Source organism: Parambassis ranga, chromosome 13 (assembly GCF_900634625.1).
Source record: "Parambassis ranga chromosome 13, fParRan2.1, whole genome shotgun sequence".
Taxonomy (NCBI): domain Eukaryota; kingdom Metazoa; phylum Chordata; class Actinopteri; family Ambassidae; genus Parambassis; species Parambassis ranga.
In genome coordinates, this window is record NC_041033.1 from 18,859,389 (window position 1) to 18,879,993 (window position 20,605).

The following is a 20,605-nucleotide window of genomic DNA, read 5'->3' on the forward strand; positions in this document are numbered from 1 at the left end:
AATTAATACTCTATCAATCACACAGTCCAACATGTCGTTCTCCTGCAGGACGAAATTCCTGAGACATTGTAGGGAGTCTAACTGATTCTGATGGAGATCACTTTTAGTCTCCAGGAATGCATTGTGCTATGGAGGAAAGGAATGCACAGCACTGAGAGGAGATGCCCTGGAATTCCCAAAACAATTAAATTGCTCAAGCAAACATTTCTTTGAGGACTGAGAGAAAAAAAACTTGAGAGAAAAAGCCTCTAATCCCATTACTCCACACTTCACAATGCTGTCACTTGAGAAAGTTTAGAATTTGTTGACTCTACTTAGTCTGTTGTTTTTGAAACACACCACAGCAATGAGCCTTGGATCTGAAGTGAACAATCACTGTCAGGGTCAGCACGGAGCAACCTGGGTGAATTCCTCCATCTCCTCACCATGGTAGCCTTACTGAACAAAGGTTGATCACATCCCAACAAAAGGGTTGTTCAAAGCATCGTACAAATGGAGTGACAGGATAAACTGAAATAATATACAACTGTGGAAAATATTTTTCTCTGCCATGAGTGAGCTGCTGTGATCATTTTCTTTGGCAGATGTGCAACTTCTGGTTGGTTCCACAGGAAACGTACATGACCCACACCCTCCCACACCAGTAAATGACATTCCTTTATTTACGGCATGCGAGAGCAAAAGTCATCTCACTTCACAGCTTCCTCTGAACTTTAGTCAACATTATGAAAAACTAACATTAAATGATGAATGTACAGTCAGCTGCAGTAAATCTGGCTGATAAGGAGAAGTTAACCTAATATGTAGAATTGCCAAAGGAAGTGTCAATCTAATGTGGTCCGTGAAGTAGAGGATGCCAAATTCAGATCAGTCCTCATCACATGGATGGTTTGAGCTCAGACTTTCCAACTAGAGATGAGAACCAGGATAATTTATTTGTTTTGTTACACTTTAAATAAGAGCCACAAGGAAAGTTTGTTTTACCGGTTGCATGCATTTGGAGATATGACACCAACCCTCAAGGCGACCAACTTCACCAACAATTTGTCCAAGGGTCACATGATCCATATGGTCATGCTCATGAGTGAACATTTACATAACCAGAAACAGTGCTGGGTACTTAGAGATGGTAAACAGTTCCTTATGGAGATGCTAATACAAAACAGCTTTCTGTGCATAAATCTGCTCAAAACATAGAACTGATGACGTTCCTCTGTTTTATTTATTTAATGTGGTACTTCATTAAAAAAAATATATTGCCAACAGCAAACTTTTTTTAATTTTTATCAGATCAGAAGGCCCGGTTGTCACATTGCAGTGAGTTTATGGTTGTTCCAGACTCCCTTCAAATGTACCAAGTAGTTTAAAGTTACCTCAACCAAACACTTTTGAATGCTGCTCTTATCTCCCCAACCATGCTCACATCCATTCACTGGCAACTTTTATAATCCAGAGCTCAACACAAATACAAACATGACTGGGCTCTTGCTGTGTCCCTCTGTGTTTTTGTAATTGGTTTTTATGCACTTCTGCAGTTGAGTTTTCTGCAGCTTGAATTCCCTGTAAAGGGACTCCAATTAATTAATTTTATTTTTATATCAATTATTTCTGGAATTGCACGTTTAGCTTTGACTTAAAATGAGCTATATAAATACTTAATGATGGTTCCTTCTGCTGTTCCCACAGTATCAAAGTTTAATAGTCTTTAAACTGTCTTTATTTGCAGTGGTGGTTTTCTTGGTCAATTAAAAACAGAAGTCTGTAATGAGCCCAAACTGGTATCCACAGACTTACTGCCAGGTGTACAGCAGCTACAGAGCGGAGTGCTATTGTCATCATCATTCAGCTATGAGGAGAAACCCCAAAAGAGATGAGAGGTCAAGTGTATCTGGCCATCTGTCTGAGGAAGCGTGCGCTAGACGTATGCATCTTTGTGGACAATTAAGTAAAAGCCATTTCTCTTCAGCTCCCAGTGGTGATGATGGAAAGGCTGTCAGCCAGAAGAGCTATATTTATTTTAAGTGTTTTTCTTTAAGTGTCGGCAGCCTGGCATGGTATGGTCCAATTATCTTTCTGCTTGTCTTTCATAAATCTTCAGTAAATTTAAATTCCATAAGTTTGAAATATGCATCTTGACAGGTTTGTATTTAAAATAACAAAATATATATATTACTGCAAACCATGAAGGCTACAATAAAGTGTACACAACAATAATTAGAAGCTGGCAAGTAACACATGTTAAGAGAGCGAGACTTCAAAAGAATACATCAACCTACAGCATGAGTAATGTATTTTTATCATCATATTCTCAAGGGAAAGTGAGGAAAATACTTCTTTCATTTTCACAATCAACCTTCATTCTTCTGCATCTGAGGGTAAATATAAATATTTACTGAGGGATGTGCAGAAACATCCCGCTGGAATGCTATCTGGCACTTTCATGCTCCGTTGTGATTAATATGACCGTTTGATAAATAACATAAAACAAATGACTCCCTACGGACCTCTATGTACTCTCTGGTGTTTTTGTCCTTCAGGCAGAGCCTTCAAATTATAAAGACTTGTGTTGGCCGGGCTCAGCTGCTGGATGCTGGAATCCAACCTCAAATTTATACTGTGAGAATCTCAGAAATATAGTGACATCAAAGGGCCATAACACACAGCTGTGACCATGTACATCCATTTTCTGGAGGTTTGGACAGCTGGACAGTTGTAATCTCTGACTTTAAATTATCTCAGTGAAAACTGCCATAGCGTGCAACACAGGCTGAAGTGTAAAGTCTTGGGAAACGTAATAAATGCTTGTCAGAAGTTAAGGAACAATGCTAAATAGTAAAGCTAAAGAAATCCGTGGCACACGGAGGAAGAGGGATGGAGTATAAAGGTGATGGGGAGTAAATCTAACATATAAAGGACCCATGGGACGATCTTACATCAATAAGTCGTGTTTCAGTGTTAGTCATGCACAGATGTTCAAGAGGAGAGCTGCTTCGATACTGTCAAAGCCATATGTGCTTTTGGTTTGCACAAACACTATAATCAGCAGCACTCTATAAACCATCTGCTGAGGCCACAACTAAAAATATACAGTCAAGGTTTCACATTAGAAATTACAGATAAGTATACAAGTATAATCATTTTAATGGTGAAAGAAATCATTTTATAACCTCAGATATAGAAAATATCCACGTCCTGTGTTCACCCTTTGATGATTTGCTGAGGTTTTTTGAGCTCAAATCCTTTTCCAGGAGCACACAGAGACAGTTTATTCCCCAGCTCATCAGTTCAAGAACCTACAGCCAAACCCTGCAGCCAAATAATTAACAAATGGTGAGGCTGTCGCTGCAGATAAAGTAGCTGTATGATCACAGTGGTGTGAAATAAGCTCAAGATGCAAGATAGCAGACAGCTTGTGTGGCTCCTGCATGTCGCTAAAGTCATCGACCAGTTACCAGAGCCGCATCACTGTTTCCAATGGTGGAGGGTCTTTTACTCGCAGGCACTCTCATGCACACCACCCACAGTCAAACTTATAAGATAGAAAGTAGTATTAATAAGAACAAGTGGCTTCATGCAGAGAAAACTAAAGAAAATGAATGTTCAGTCAGATTAGAATTGTCTTCCAGAACTTTAAAAAACTTTAATTAAATGTTAGAATAAAAGGCTGGAGGTTGTATCATTAGTGACATTTAACCTCATTCTCTTAGTAAAAACTGAAAAGAAAACTTTAAAAAGTATGGCTTACCTTCAAATGAGAATTTTCCCTGTGATCTCTGCAACGTCAAGAGATCGGTTAATAATTAAAACATCATATGCTCACAAAAAAAGCCTCTGAAAGATGTATCACTGTCAGGCAGAGCTGCAATAGCACATCTACTGACTGATGTATCAAAATTTCATATTAACACTTCTCACCACAGCACCACATATGTGGAGTGAGGATATCATGAAGGAAGGCAGTGACATCCTCTGACAGGTGACTATTCCCTGACATTTAAGGCCTCTGAGTACATGCATGGTTCCACTTTAAGTAGCATCAAAGACCACCAGGTAGGAGCAAAGAGAGAGATGGCAGACATCTAAATCTGAGCTTAAAAACAATGGCATAGTAAGGGCACTGATATGTCTACGAAAGGAGACCTACTCATCATTACTACACTGTAGGAGAAGGCTTCAGGAGGAGATATACAGCCAGTTAAAGCCAGTATAAACAGAAACCCTCCCTTTGATGTACAGAACAAGACCATTTCATTCATGAGGGGACAAGGAGGTCACGGTGAGGGTACTTCACTGAACTTTGCTTCCGATGTCATGCTCGGCGAGACTCAGCCAAAGATGTTGCTTTAATGGTGTGCAGAGAAAGGGAACAGGCAGACACATGAGAGGGAAAAAATAACAGGGTGTAATATCCACCAAAGTGTTTTTGTGATCACCACGGGGAACCCACAGCAGCGGAAGACTCTCTCCAGACCGTCTCAAATCTGGTATTAACATCACACCCACTGCATTAATATGTCATCAGTGCAATCACACTATGGGTATTTTCGTGTCTGTGTATCATTAACTTTACATGTCCACAGGGAGTTCTAATGCATAGAGTATAATGCCACTTGTGTTTTTATCGTCTGTGTTAATCTGTCATTAGGTCACAGTGTGTGGGTTTTTGAAGAGTGTTCTCTTAAATGTGTAAAAACTCCACTTAACAACACTGTGGTGCACACTCGGATTCTAATCTAACTCAGAAATTGATGGACACACCTGTCCATGTAGGTGACATAATCTACTAAAAGTCCACAAAAGGAGGTGAAAGTAGCCATTATTACCTTTTTACTTAAAGGTTTGGATGTTAAAGACACCTGGTTAGGTTAAGGAAATAATTGTGGTTTGGTGTTTACACTGTTTCTTTTACAATATTAGGAGGCAGAATTTTCTCACTTCAACATTTTTGGCTTCCATTGTGAGGAGTCTGACCCTAAACAAAAAACCTGATGTGATTGTTATGTATATATTTTTCTGCTAATAGCTTCTCCTGTTCTGATAAGTAAATATAACTAAACCATTTATGTGTAACTGGGTGTTTTAGTTTCTGTAGAACACTTTCTGGGTTTCGACACAGAGATGGTTTGGGATGTAATAAAGTGTCCTGTGGTAAACATAAAACTGCTCCAACAGGCACCAAATTTAGGCAGCATATTTCTAGAACTGTATATACCTTATGTATGTAATATAAGCAAAATATATGCTTATATTCTTGTAGCTTTATCATCAGTAGGGTCAGATGTGATGATTGTGGTTCACGCTTTGGAAAAAAAACTCAATTTTTTGCATTCTTTACTGTAAACACTTTATACATGCAGCACTGTTTTCAATCAGCTTGGTGAATAGTGACAACCCACAAGCCGGTGGCATATCCCAAGGCACCGAACCCAATCTGGGTGCAGCACAAACAATCTAAATTTAATAGGACTTCAGAAAGCATCCCACTTCTCCTTGTGGTGAATGTCTCTGAGGAACAGAAACATCTGTACCTTACGTGAGATGATCCCCACATCTGGCCCGAGTCCTGATTGTTTCAGGGGTGTGGGCACACACCAACAGCTGCAACCAACCACTCCCAGATGTTTCTGATAGGCCAAGTGTCTAGCTGTTTGTTAAGCGTGAGATGATCTTTGATCCTTCAACAGCGTTGGCTGTAGTGTTATCGTGAGGAGGGCCTGAGAAGCTACGAGAGGCACACAACGGAAGCACAGCAACCCCACTGAAGGGCCTGTGGTTCGCTGTGGTGAAAACAGGCATGGTAAAGTGGCTTCAGCTGTGGAAAAGAGCGCCTTGGAAACCACCCAGCATCTCTATCCAGACCCAGTTGCGCTACTGGCATCGTAATAGAGGAAGTTAGAACAAGCATAGCTATGTGATTTACAGTTGCACCAATAGAACAAAGTATGTTATCTTTATATTTTTATGTAAAAGTGATGGAAATATCTGAAAATTGTAATCAAGACTAAAACCGCATAAAACCATCAATGTTATTGTATTCAGCAAAATTATGCTCTCCTCTGTTTCTAGATCCTTTTTCCATATTAGTGCTGAGTGGTGTAGCACATTGTGGTGTGGAAGCAAGAACCCAATGTCATAAATAACCTCTTTACTCTTCCATTGTAGAAAGGGAAGAAGTTTTCCCTGACATGATCACACGTGGCTGAAAACCTCTTTGAACTAATGAACATCCTGCTCCCACATCCCAGGGCTATAAAGACCTAACCATCCCTGTCAGAGCTGTGACAGGCTTTGTACACCCACCAGTTTGATTCACAGAGATGGTATTTGAGGAAGTGAAGCACACCAGGCCAGAACTTCAAAAATAAACATAACATTTATGGACGGAAGGCTGTGCCACTCCTGCTTTCTCTCTCATTCAACATACCGTCCAGCCCAGTATAGTACAGGACTTCAGGAACAGGTCCAAATCAGAGGGCACATCTGATTTTTACTACATATTTTAGCTTGCCCTGAGTCAAAATGATCAAACCTACCTGAAAACATCCTCTAATGTAGAATTACTTCCAGAACACAGAAGCCTCATCCAGAACTCACATACAGTTGACAGGTGCCAGGAGGTTCCTCATTTTTATCACAAGTGTCACAGTATTCAAGAAACACCCTGGATGAATGGAGGAAAAAAAAGAATAAAAAATGACCTCTCCTTTTACACATGAGGTGAATTTGATTTTTATGCAGCCTGAAAGTAAAGAAGTTTTTAAGAAGAACATTTCAAAGAACATTTCAGCCAATTCTTGGCTTCTTTATTCTTCTATCGTTAGATGCAATTTGAGAGTCAAGAGTCAAGACAAAGAGGGGTATCTACAGGAATGGATTTGCCATTAAAAGTCCTGTTAGTACATTTTGATATTTTAAAAAAATATAGCTCAAGGACTCATTTTCACAACACTTGACTGTCAAACCTGATGGTTACATGCATCACAGTGTGAGCTCTCCTTGAATGATTTGAAAGTGTTCAGTGATTTCAGAGGTCCAGTGTGAGGTGTTTTGCTTCTTTTTCATGTATTTTTTAAATGATCTAAGGCATGTTTCACATGCCTGTACCAAGATTAAAGCTACACCTTAATCTGTTTTGCCCTGCCTTACAGGCATTTCATCTCTAAATATTCTGTTCAGGCTGTAGCTTTGAACGACCTGGCAATCATCTTTGGCTATAGCTGCATCAGATCACACAAGTAAAAAGCCTTATTTATTATCTTGTATAAAAAAACGGGCCACAATTTAGAGCAAGACCATTGGTTTTAGTTCCAGATATCAGGCAGGAGGTTAAAAAAATAATTCTAAAAACTGAGCAGTGAGCTGAGAGTGAAGGGTTATTCTGTGTCCTGTCATATCACATAAATTTGGGACCTTATTCCAAAAAAAATTGCCATTAAAGTGAATTTTTGTGGCTTTTGCACCACAAACAGATGTGTTTTATAGCAAGCACAGCAGTGAGCTATAATCAAATCACCAGAATCCTGAGTAGCATCCCAGACAATAGCAGACTCTGCAGGCCCAGCCTCATAGTGGGTCTTAAATAATTATGCCTTAGCACAGTGAATCTGGCAGCCGGATGACTAAACTATTTCAATATACAACGTATTGCACCAGCTTCCAAAATGATTCGCATCAGCATGTCTGTCTGACTGGATTGCATCTGTAAAAAAAAAAACTGCTGTTTGACAGTCACCCTGCATGCGCTTAAACTTGGCAATGGCGCCCCCTGTTGACTGAGCAGTTGAATAACAATTTAATGGAATCATCAGAAGCTGTATTAATTTTCTGTTATTTTGAAATCCATTCTTACATGATGCCTATTCCTATTATATGATGTAAATTTTATGTAAATTTGGCCTGACTGATATTAAAAGTGGTCAACCTGAGTGAAAAAATAGATGTAATTCAGAAAGCATCTTTCAGATGCTCTGACTGAACCTCTGGGCCCTTATCACTTACACATCAACTTTTAGATTGGGTTGGGCTGGAAGAATAACTGAGAAGAGGCTCCACTTTGGTTGCAAACCACATACTCTTCAAATAGGCTACAAAGCTAAACCACAACTATGTCTACATGGTCTCAACCAAATGTGTGTTTCCCCTTGCTTATTATGTTGTTGAGTAAAGCTAAAACAAGGCATGTTGGAAACTGGAGGGTATAAAAATAACATTGCATTTATGTCAAAGTCTCTTTCTACAGGCTTATATGTAAATGGAAGAATATGAAAGTGGGTGGATTTGATTAAACAGTCAAAAGTCAGTTTTAATCAGTTTATGGATCATATGTATTTTTTCTGATGAACTATTATCTGCCATTATTTATTTTACAATAATCTATAAAAATGTTAGTATCTCACAGTTTGTACAGCTTTGTGTGTCAGGAAAACCTAAATGTAGAATGTAGAATGTCATTGTATAATTGTATAGCATGTTTATAATGAAAACTAACCTAAATGAAATCCAAATGTAAACAATATCAATAAAGAAAAACTTTTTATCAGTTTCTTAAACGTACATACAGAATACGGAACTTAAGTTCAGCAGCAAATGTTTCAGACCGGACAGCAATTTCTCTGGACGCTCCCTCTGTGTTTACGCCACAACGTGGGTCGCTGACAGCGCTTTTATGGCAGCAGAGTACGAAAAATACACAATATTGATAAATAGTTATTAGTCAGTATTTGATCTTTATCTCGTATTTAAAAATGGGTAAAAAGCGCAGCAGTGACGTCCCGCCGGACTCAAACACTCCGGCGAAAAAAAACAAAGTTCCGGAGTTCAATGGGACTGTGTTTAAATCGATGCTAAAGGAACCGACCACTGCCATGAAGGGTAAGTTCACATGAAAATCCACGAACTGATACTAAGTGGTTTATTAATCTGTTAGTTTATCACTGGATCAGTTTCTGTATAGTTTTTAATCTTCCTATTCTTCTACTCTCGCCTGCAGGACTGGAGACTTTCATATCAACTGCTAAGAAGCTGCCATGCTCTGACTTGTATGATGTGGTTGAAGGTTACCTTAAAATTTCCATGGAGTGTGCAGAAATATTCAAATTGCTAGAAGGAGAAAGGCACATAGAATCTGAGGTGAGCCAAAGTGCTTTCCTAGATTGATGCCACTGACTGTCTGTCTGATAAATGCTGATCAAATCTTATTCCTGTCTAGATGATGCTGATTTTTGAGAGCTTGGAGGTGATCCTTCTCAGGACAGCCAGTGACCTGTCCCACTTCAGCATGGTTGGCAATGCGATTGTGAAAAAGACTCTCTCTGGCTACATGAAGCTCCTGCAGGGATCTTTCCATTCAGAAAATCACAGGTTGAGTGAATGATCTCAGTTAAGGGAAATACAACTTGAAATAATCCTTCATTGTACCAAAGTTGTGTTTCTGTGGTTCTGTGCAGGTTTGTCCGTCAGTGCCTCAGCCTGCTGACTGCGTTGGTGTCTCAGGGTCAAGAAGCTGCCAGAGAGGTGTTAAGTCACATTCACATTAATAGAGGTCTGTCTGCACTGGCCAAAAGGAGGGATAAGAAGGTACGATGCAACCTTTATCTTTTCAGTTTACAGTTTGTGTCAGGATACTTTAGCTGTTGTCCTCCTCCCTCTTTATTTCTGCAGGGGAGACCTGATGTACGCCAAGCTTTTGTCCAGTTTATTCTGTCCTTTTTGGTATCTGGAGATAATGGAACTATTGGACAAATATTGGAAATCAAAGGTAATATAAGGATTACAATTGACACATCATACTCTTATATCATCAATGTGTGTGGACACATTTGTTAATTTTGTGTGGCAGAGCTGCTGCCAGAGATCCTGCGTATGGATCTGAAGGAGGACAGGATGTCCACAGTCAGTCTGATTTTGTCCACCTTAAAAAGCAGAGTGAGTCCTCGGCAGCAGTTTACATTTTTGATGTAAAATCTGTCATAACTTGTTCTAACCACGTTTATTGTTATGTGTCTTTCTGTAGGTTTTACTCAACAAGGCCATTAGTAAAACACAGAAAGTGCGTTTTTTCACACCTGCTGTCCTGGCCTCGGTTGCATCTCTGTATAAATGGAATGGGATTGTGGATGCAACCACTGATGATAACAGAGTAGGCTACTTTTTGTTCTGTCAAAACCAAGTCACACTTAAATTTGTCAGGTTATAACTTATATTTAATTACTTCCCTGTAAGATACAGGGAAACTCTGAGCTTGCTGCAGTGTGTATTATCCGGGAACTTGTCCACAGCTTCCTTCTTGACCTGTGTTGCTCCCGTAAGCATGGTCTCTGCTTCTATGATGCCAGCCTCGGCACAGCCGGCAGGTGAGTTCTTTAAAAGATACCTTGTACTCTCCTTGAAACTCTGCATGCCTGTTATAAGAGTTTACCTCCTCATTTTCAGGGGTGGCAACATTGTCTTGCTTCAGTTCTTGGTGGGGCTGAAACAGGTGACTGAGGATGAATTGGTGGCAGACTTGGTGGTGAATATCCTGAAAGCGAGCCCTGACATTCTCTCCAGATATTTCAAGGAGACTCGATATTCATACACCCCGCGCCTTAAAAGCGCTTGGCAAGACAATGTCAAGTTACTTAAAAAGGTACTTGTGCCTATATTTGGTATATTTGTTTAACTAAGAGATAACATGTGACAAAAACTACTACTTTGTGTTTTTATGTCAGATCTACGAGGCCCAGCCAGACATTTCCACAGTCTTTCAAACTCAGGAGGTTGTCCCTCTGCCTCGCCTGCTCTCCATGATCATGGTGATATCTCTTCCTCCAGTTTGTAACAAGGCCTTCTTCACTCAGGGCCTCAATGTAAGTGACTGTATCTGTTTAATAAATGCATCAGTGTTGTCAGAAGTCTGACTGTGTTATGACTGTTTTTTCTTCAATTTTACAGCTTTCCAACAAAACAGTGCAGCTCACGACTCTATCCATGATGAACTTCCTTTTGAAAAGAGCCAGTAAGAATGTGGAGTATCTTTTAGACAAGTCTGCATGCTACAACTCTGATGTTTACACTGTTGACATGATGGGGGAACTGATGCAGCAGTACAGAGAAACACTCAGCAAGGTACGCTCAAGACCATGCTGTCTGAATAAACACGTTTGATAAGGTGCATCCAACAAGTCTCAATTTTTTATATTTTGTAGATTTTGCCCGACATGACAAGCATAATCGCGACATGGCAATCGCTGAGCAAGAAGGAAAGGTCTGATGGTGAAGAAAAAAAGACAAAAACTGGAGGGAATGCTGAGCTGACAGCACTGACAGAAACTGAAAAAGAATTGCCTGGTAAATTCATACTGCGGCTTGCCTGTCCTTTAAAACAAGGTAGAACACTGTCCATTAACTGGCTTCTGTTCTTTATGTTCATGTAGGAGCTGAGACGGCTGAGGTCATTCTGCTGAAGGCGTTGATTCTTCAGGTCATATGTCTTTATCAGAAAGTGGTGCCACATCTGGTTAGCCAGTGCAAATTTGACTTCAGCAAACTCTTGAAAGGTAAGATTTTATTGGTGATAAGATCTGTTTTTTATTACCATTGTAATTGTTAAACAACAGGCCTTTAAAGCTAGCATTGTATTTGCCTCCCCAGGAATTGTGTCAGAGAAAGGACTGAGGGAAGAAGTCCCCCCAGTTTTGCAGTATCAGATACTGCAGTTAGCCTTAGACCTTCCTGCAAGCAAATTCTCCTGGTTCCGCATACAGGTGAATATGTATTGATATACAGGTGTCAGTTGTCAGTGCTTATTTTTTCTAATACATCAAGTTTTTAAAATATTCTTTATTGCTCGTCTTCATAGGATTCTTCAGATACAGAATCACCATCTGGAGAAAAATCTGTACTTTACCTGCTTCTCAAGATGTTTGTCAGCAGTAGCCACCTGAAAACCTCTACACAGATGCTGGTTCTAAAAGTAGGAAGCCTTTTCTTGTGCAAGATGAGCCATGGACATTTTTTAACAGTACAATATCCTGAATAACATCTGCAAAACAACAATTTGTGAGAACTGAATGCAGCAGTGCTCCAATGAATGTTAAAAAATGCTTTTTTTAATTAAATGGGGAATCAGCTCATCAAAAAGAAGTTGTAGTCCTAATGTCTCCTGTTACTGCTCCTAACCATTGTTCTGAAACCTCTGCTCTATATTCAGGTGCTAAAGGACACTGGAGTCTTTGAGCACACTTGGTCAGAGCTCGAGTTCTGGCTCAACCAGCTGGCCAGATTAGAACCAACCCACCAGGAGACTGTTATACAGTTTTTGGAGAGGGTAAGTCTACGTGTTTAAATTTCAACTTTGATATATATATTTCTGTTTTATATAAGATAAAACATAGTTGTACCTAATAATAAACCCCTGGCTCTTTCTCTAGGTGCTGGTTAAACTGGTGTGTAATTCTTACACATACATGGATAAAGTCGCCGGCCTGGTGCAGGAGGCAGGTTATCTGCAGGCTAACCTGAACAACCAGGAGGGCGAAGCAGCTAGTATCCCAGTCTCACACATAGATGGTGAGTGATTAAAGATGGAAACAAGGTTGAATTTGTTGAGTTATGTGCAGGTCGGTAAGATAATTCTGACATTGTGTTTCAGATGTCTTAGACATGCTGGATGTCATTATGGAGGGTAGTGATGGAGAGATGGAGGAATTTGGGCCATCACTGAGTGAAGACCTCATCATCCAAACCTTCCCCTTCAGTGCAGTGGTACCTGCTGCTCTTGAGGCTCGGAACAAACTGCCAGCAGATAAGGGTCAGACATCTGCTTCATCAAATCTGTTTAATTATTACATGAAATACTGCATAGGGAGATCTCTTGTTTTGTCTTGCATATAAAGCCTCTTCTTTATGTTTCTCCATCCTGTTCACTGTACATTATGAACCATCTGCCTTTTCCTCCCTCAGGGGTTGTATATGAATACTTGTCTGCAGTCCTCTCAGATGTGCTGCACTGTCAGAGAGATCCGCTCCCTCTCTGTCTGGCTCTGCTGCAGTATGACAAAGAGCTTGTGTCTTCCGAACTCTCTGCTCCTGCTCATTCATCCGTCATACACCTTCATCACTACTACTCCAAATGGCTGCCAAAGCAGTGCCATGAGGAACTGGTCAGTTTTTAGTGCTACGTTTGTTAACTAAATTTGTATTTTTTTAATGTATTTTTAAAATGACTGCTTTCTTTTTGCAGTTCAAGCCTTTTGAGTGCCATCCAGACGGAGGGCCAACCCCCTCCTCTTGCACTGCACTATTGAAAGCTGCCTACATCCAAGGACAGAGCGCTTTCCTCGAGGAAAGCTTAAAGAAAGATGTAGATGTGGCTCTAGCTTCCATGTCAGTGACAGAGTTTCCAGTTGCAATCAAGCAGATTTTGCTCTACATAAAAACTACAGTAGAAAACTTTGGCACAGTAAGAAAACAAAAACTCACACCTCAGTAAATTTTTGTGTTAAATCATGTACACTAAACACAATATATCTCTGCACAGTTCTCCAAAGACAGTGGAACTGCCCTTCTGAAGACCTTAATGAATATAGTCCACGATATGGTGACTAAGCTGCAAGGGTTCCATGAGACCAAAACCTTTGAGCCAGCAACAGAGGAAACCCAAGAAGGATCAGACCTTTTTCTGGAACTCAACCAGTCTTCCTCAGCAGAAGCCAGTAAAGAGCAGGTCAGCGAAAAATTAACTTTTACAATGATTTGTTTGATGGATCAAACATGGATTTTGGAACTACTAACTATAATATCTGCTTCCTATCAAGTATTTTTGAAGGTAATCCATATTTCTGTCTTTAGATCCTTGTTTCAGCTCTTGGCTCCATTTTCAAGCATCCGTGTTTAGAGCAGTGGTTTTTGGCTTTGGAGTTGTCTGCGTTGCCTCCTCACTCTCTGAACCCTGTCGGACTGAAACGCCTGTGTGCACAGCTGACTGATGACATTCTGGCCCTGCTGAAGATCAGCGCCCCCATACTTCGTGGTCTAAATCATCTGGAGCTTCTTCACAGCTACATGGAGGCTGTAGAAAGAGCTGTTCTTAAGGAACTGACAGAGAAGGTTTCTCAGCCTGTAAAGACACACTCGAGATCCTTCCAAGCACTTCTGTCACTGCACAGCTACATGCATTCCTGTAATGTCAGGGGGGTGGTCTCCAAGTTGCTACTTCTCCCCCATGATGGCCTCATCTCCCCCAGTAATGAGGGGACACATTCTGAGCTCAGTGTTTATGGTCATGCAGCACTGCAGATCCTCACAGAGTGTGAATCGACCCCAGGCCATGGCACATTCCTGACGCAGGCACACCTCCATGGTCTTGGCACTCTGCTGCTGTCCTGCTCCAACCCAGCACTGGAAACCTTCTTGCTCCAAACGCTGTCAGCTGAGCCAGGCAGCGCCAAACTCATCCACACAAATGTGCTCTTGCACTGTCTCCAGCAGCCTATCGCAGACACACTGGCAATCAGTTCTCTTTTGCTGCAGAACTGCTCCACTCACCGCCTCTGCTTTGAAGTGTGGTGTCTAGAACCTACAAACATGGAGAAGCTGTCCAGTGAGACAGAAGCCTTCCTTCCTCTCATTAATACCTACTTGCAGGTGGCCAGTAGAGAGGACCCAGCAAGACCCAGCGATGGTGGGTAGAAAATTAAATTCTGTGTTGACTTAAAACATAAAACACAAGAATTGCTTTCACACTCTATTTATATAGCCATGTATGTATTAATTTCAATGTTGCTGTTTTTTTTCCAAAGTGCAAAACGAAGTTTTAAAATCCTTGAAGCAAGCACTGCTTGTGAAATTGTCCAAGTCTCTCCTGGAAACCCTGACAGCAGACTCCGGAGCCCAGCTTGCAGAAACATTAGCTAGTCTCATTAAGCTCTCTGCAAACATTAAGGACATCAGGGATTTGATCAACGATCTCCCCGGTGCTCTTCAAAATGTGGACAGCTTGCAAAGGTAAAACTTACAGTAACACATAATACAGAGCGATCACTGTCAGACATTGTTGGCTAAATCAGTCAGTTTCTCTTTCAGATGGCAACTAGTGGATGTTATTACTGAGAAAATTGCTGACTGCACAGAAGAACAAGACAAATGGAGGAAGTCTGTCACCTCTGCAGCTGTCAAGTGTCTCAGTGCAACTTACAGTCACTTTAAAGATCAGGCCACCTCCCCATCAGACCAGGAGCAGAACATCTTAAAAAGACTGCAGCATCTTCCGGTGGGTTTACGGTCTGTGTTCATTTTGTAAACTTAGTGTTGCTGTACTAATTTATCTTCCTCACACAGACATCAGCTGAAGACATTGCTGCATCTGAGTGGAACAGTTTTGTCAAAAATGGACTAAAGTAAGATGTTTGAAATCAACTCATATACAAACAGTATTGTATCTTTTTTCATGGATGACCCAAACATATTTTTAAATATTGTAGGTATCGCTACAGAGACCACCACTTCCTGAACATTTTGAGCAGCCTGTTGGAGCTGATGTATGGTGGCAGTGAAGTCCAGAAGGACCTCATACCTTTATCCACTCTTCACATGATGACCTGCAGCCATTCTCTCTTCCTACCCATCATGCTGGACTCTAGTGAAGAGCAGAGCATGTATCAAGCTAAAGGTAACATACATTAAAAATGTTAGAAAACCTAAACCCCTCAGTCTTTTATTGGTTTCTTATTAAGCACAATCCTGCTTGTTTTGTTCTCATTTTAGAAGAGTTGGTGTCCCTTCTCCTCTTTCTGGTAAAGAAATGTCCAACTGTCTGTAACGTCAGTCACTTTGGAATTCTATTGGGAGCATACGGAGCTACACTGTGTTCTTTAGGTAAGGCTTCACACCATAAAGGTTGTGTATTGGTTTGTGTTTTCTCCTTTCAGTTTACATTTTGTTTTGCAGATCAGAAACTGTTACTGCTTCTTCAGGAATATGAAAGAAACCAAGTCAGCCTGCTGAAGTTTCAGTACGTTGCATTGTTGTTTTGACCATTTAACAGATGCACTTATTTGTTGCAAACGCTTATTAAGTTTTGAACCACAGATCCTTCTTTTGGGGCCCGGCAGCTGTGGAGCACCACAAGACCAGGAAAAGCCTGGGAGCCTCCCTGTGGAAGCAGGCAAGCTCAGACGAACTGTTGGCCCTGCTGAAAGCTGACAGGATGCTCCAGACTGTTGCACACTTTCCACAGCAGCGCAAACTCATCCTACAGGTTCATTTTTAATCACATTTGTTGTTCTAATCTGCATTTAAAAAGATATTTAGATTTTGTTTGATATTGATTCAGAATGGCACAAAAATAATCTGTTGGGTGGCACCGTGCCTGAATTTTGCATACTGATTAGAGTGCGGTGCCTCTGCATGGTGAAATATATTTCTAGAATAGATGTACAGAGAATTGTGGCCAACGCCTAGTTTGGTGAGGCTGTAAAAATGTAAGTAGTTATAGCATAAAATGTATTTTTTTCATTTTTATGATGTATGGCATTCCATTTGTGTTATATGCACGAAATGCATTTTTGAGTATCTCTTTTCCAGAACGTTGCAGGAATAAAATGAGCACACAGTGCTCATAAATCTTTTGCTCTCTTTTTAGGGTGCAGATGAACTGCTGAATAATAACGTTGCACTGAAAAACCCTGGGAATGTATATGACCCCTGTTTTCTTTTGCCTCTGTTCAGTGCCATATTGCGACCAGGTAAGATCATTGCCTGTCATTACTCAGAGTCATGGGTTTAGGTCATCAGTCAGTGTATCTGTTGCTTCCTCTGTTGCAGAATGTGTCATTGACTGTCTCAAGTTTGTATCGAGTCATGCATTCGGAGTATGTGTAATGGCACTAAGTAGCTATGATGAAAAGGTGAGAGCGGCAGCGTACCACGTCCTTAGCAGCTTCTATCATCACCTGGAGGGTGCTCGGTTCAGAGAGAAGAGACAGGTAAACTGTCAGTGAAAGTAATGTGTGTCTGTGTGTGGTGTGGGTGTGTAAAAGTTATGTGTGTGGAAAATCACCTCCAGAAACACTGACATGCTTGTTTTTGCCTAACAGCTTCTGTATTTGATGGACACCGTGAAAAATGGAATTACACAGCAGAATCAAAGGCTTCCGTTTGTCCTGACTACTTACATCTGTAAAGTGGCTCAGCAGATGCTTAAACCAGGTGCGTAACCCTTTTATTTAGGCTCTATATCTAATCACATGATCCCTGATCTGCTTTAAACATAATGTAATTCAATACTTACTTAAGACTTAGCCAAGACTAAGGAATTACAGTGAGTGGACTCTTTATTTATTGTATTTTTACATATAGCATAGTATGCTAGCCCTGCTATACCATACATATCACTGACCTCTATTCTTTTCCTGTTTCCTCAGAGGACCACATGTATGTAGTGTTAAACAGGTTCCTGCTCTCCCACCAGAGTTTGGACTTCAGAAGAGTCCCTGAGTTCTTCAAGCTGTTCTATGGCTTTGACTTAGAGGTATTACAGGAAAACATTGTTTTTGTTTTCTATTCTGCAGGTTGGTGATGTGTCCCTGAACTCATAAATCACTGTCTAAATAGCTCGTTCTTGTGTCAACAGTATTTAGCCTTCTTGTGTTTGTTTTTGTTTGTTTTTAGATAGTTATCTCTTTCTGTGAACAGGTAAGTGATCAGAGTATGATTCTGTTTTTCTTTTTGTAGCACAAGATAGAACGTGAGTGGATCCTAAATGTGCTAGAGGAAGGAATAAGTGATGGACACTGCTATGAACTGTGCAACCAACAGGGGATCTTTCAGATCCTCCTAGGCTTCAGCAGCAGTCCCCTGTGTGATGACCACTTCCAGGTACACACGGTTGGAAACATGAAAGCCCTAAGACCATAGATCAGTATGCTTATGAAGAAGAGAAATTGTTAAATGTGAAATTGTTCATGCGTGTTTCTTCTTATAGGCTCAGATCATCAGAGTTTTGTCCAAAGCTTCCTGTGCAAACAAAGCAGCTTATAATCTTACCAAGAGCTCTGCACTCCTAACCTGGATTATACAGGTAGTGGAAAAAAGGTACGCTTGGAAGTAAAGTTCGGTCATAATTTCATACTATTTATCTCTATACTCAGATTTGCAGTAGCTGTAAAATTCTCATTGTGCTCCTTAGGAACCTAGGCCAGCAGCTACTTTGTGCTGTCATTGATCTGCTCCACGTGCTGTGGTTCACAAACCTTGGACAGAAAGACAAGCAGGTGGATGGAGCCAAGGCCACCTCGTCCGCAGGGGAGAAACCTCAGAGCCGAGTCAAATGTCTTCCACTGCCACTCATTAATGAATTCTTGTGTGTAGCAGCAAGTATCAGCAGACACATCAGGTAATGCACAAACCTCAATCATGGAAAAGTGTAAACTGAATAAAACTGTATCTCTTCAGGCACAGAACTGCCTACATGTGTGTGATAACCTTGAAGCTAAAATAACACATAGTGAATGTTTACAGCCTTTTGGTGAAGGATGACAGTGTTTGTTTGTTCTCCTCTTAGCAGGTTGGGTGTGAAGGCCGCTCAGCTCAGCCTGTTTCTGCAGACTCTGTGCTCTGTGCTGAAGCATCGTAGGACTGCTCTCAGTGTCAGCAAACAGGCTGACCGGCTCACACTCCACCCACAGCCACTCTCCAGTATTGAAGCCATCACTCTACTTCACTGCTGGGCCTCCTTGTCCCATAACACAGCCCTCCTTACACAGGTGCAGGCCCTGTGTGAGAAGCACAAAGTAAAGGAGTGTATTGGTGAGTGCTTTCTACAAATGATGTTATACTGAGCTGCTTCTTTATCCCAAGTGATGGGCCAAAAAATATAAATTCCCATATTTAGAAACTGTAGGACATTTTAGCCAAATTTTCACAGACTGCATTCAGTTTAAATACTGACTAATATTTAATATTAGGACCATGTTAACAAGTTAACACCAATGGGCCCTGGCCTGTTTTTGGGCTTGTTCTCCTTACTGTAAAAAAATTAACAGCACGAAGGGTTAAAAAGTGCGCTGCTCTTTCTATATATCCTAGTTTTTAAAACATTTGGAACATTGCGTGCTTTGTTCCGTTTCATAGTAAATAACTCACTCCTTTAATGAGATTGTTTTGTTTGTCTTCCTCTTCAGGGACAGGGAAGGAGAAGGCCCGAGGTAAAAGCTTGTCTTCCCAGACCCACACACAAAAAGAGAACCTGGCAGAAGACTCTGAGACTGAGCAACATAAGGAGCGTCTCCTGACAGAATGTAAATTTTATCTCACCGGTATCTTTGTTCATTGGGAGCCTGCGTGTCACCTTTTTGAGCCCCAGACAGCTCAGCCAAGAGACAAACTGGATCCCAGTTGGCTGGCCAGTGATACTGCACACCTGCTTACAAAGTGGTCCCTGAGGTGGTTGGTGGAAGACCTCTATGATGAAAACAGAACAAAGGAATTCCTGCACTGGGTTGAAAAGGCTGTGATAAAACACAAGCAAGTCGTGGATGTTGTGCTGGTGGATCTTGGCTGGAAAGCAGACCTCCTACGGCTCTACCACCAGGCCTTTGAAACTCTGCAACACGCCAGCATTTCACCAAGAGAAGGAACCCTCCAGATGTTTACCAACATTATGACCTGCTTACTGGAGGCCCAAGGCAACCTTCCAGAACTACATCAGGCAGTCGTCTCCGCTTGCAGACCTGAACCAGGACATGATCAGTCTAGGCATGGTAAGAACATACATACAAAAAACACTCTTTTCTGTTCCTTACTAATAAAACACAACTACAATTAATGCAAAAACATTAAGATTCATGTTTATTGTCTGTTAGTATCTCAAAAGCCACACAATACCACTTCAAAACAAGTTTTACTGTAAATGAATGAAACTTCCTGTCGTCTTCCTTCCAGACTCAGGGCTGTTTCTGTTGTCTTTGTACATCCATGATATGTGGAGTGGAGCCACATCAGCAGAGCTGTTCCTGTCTCATGTCAGTCTGGTCACCAGAGTGAAGTGCAAGACGCAGAAATCCTCAAAATCACCGCAGACCCCAGACGTCATCAGAGCCATCTGTAGTGACATCATTACCATGAAGAGTTAAACATAATATCTGATAGCTACATTCTTTAAAACGTACTTTTTTGTTATTGTACACCAATTTTGTAAACATTTGTAAAAAAAAAAAAAAAAAAAAAAAAAAAAAGTTCATATTAAATGTTGAGTTACAACATTTTTTCTTAACAGTTAAGGTGTGATGTTTTTTTTTCAAATGTGTATTTGCAGGGTTAATACAAACACTGTTTAAAAGTAGTAAAGCTAATATGTTTAATCAAGGTTGATATAAATCTGTTGTCCATGTTTTTTTACACCCAGATCAGGGTTTACATACGAACACACTACTGTTTAAAGCACAAGATCAATAGGTGTTACATAACATTTGTTTATCGTGTAGCATTGCACTTCATAGGGATTCAGTCAAATGACAAGAAAAATAAATCATTTGCCAAATTGTTTACACTGCTACAAATCATCCCCTGCTACACTTTCACTAGTGATTCAGAGTTTGCGTTCAGTACCTTAAATTTTAAAGCAATT

At 40.7% G+C, this 20,605-nt stretch overlaps 1 protein-coding gene across 4 annotated transcripts; it reads left to right on the top strand.

Moving 5' to 3' along the window:
• Positions 1 to 8,629: 8,629 nt before the first annotated feature.
• On the top strand, positions 8,630 to 20,251 carry urb1 (URB1 ribosome biogenesis homolog). Of its 4 annotated transcripts, none has more exons than XM_028419952.1 (39): positions 8,630 to 8,871; positions 8,990 to 9,129; positions 9,209 to 9,360; positions 9,447 to 9,576; positions 9,661 to 9,757; positions 9,839 to 9,924; positions 10,013 to 10,138; positions 10,222 to 10,352; positions 10,432 to 10,627; positions 10,710 to 10,847; positions 10,933 to 11,106; positions 11,187 to 11,328; positions 11,415 to 11,537; positions 11,632 to 11,744; positions 11,840 to 11,953; positions 12,191 to 12,307; positions 12,411 to 12,549; positions 12,632 to 12,790; positions 12,943 to 13,142; positions 13,223 to 13,441; positions 13,520 to 13,705; positions 13,831 to 14,662; positions 14,781 to 14,985; positions 15,064 to 15,250; positions 15,319 to 15,377; positions 15,462 to 15,649; positions 15,745 to 15,855; positions 15,928 to 15,991; positions 16,069 to 16,237; positions 16,622 to 16,724; positions 16,804 to 16,964; positions 17,076 to 17,187; positions 17,403 to 17,509; positions 17,713 to 17,856; positions 17,963 to 18,072; positions 18,167 to 18,373; positions 18,542 to 18,786; positions 19,161 to 19,739; positions 19,921 to 20,251. In XM_028419952.1, the coding sequence occupies exons 1-39, from the start codon at positions 8,745 to 8,747 to the stop codon at positions 20,109 to 20,111; spliced, it is 6,783 nt and encodes a 2,260-aa protein (XP_028275753.1). In that variant the 5' UTR covers positions 8,630 to 8,744; the 3' UTR covers positions 20,112 to 20,251. The 4 variants fall into 4 exon arrangements, with proteins under 4 accessions (XP_028275753.1, XP_028275754.1, XP_028275755.1 ...); XM_028419953.1 differs by having other exon boundaries at positions 18,545 to 18,786; XM_028419954.1 differs by having other exon boundaries at positions 10,228 to 10,352.
• The last annotated feature ends 354 nt before the right edge of the window (positions 20,252 to 20,605 follow it).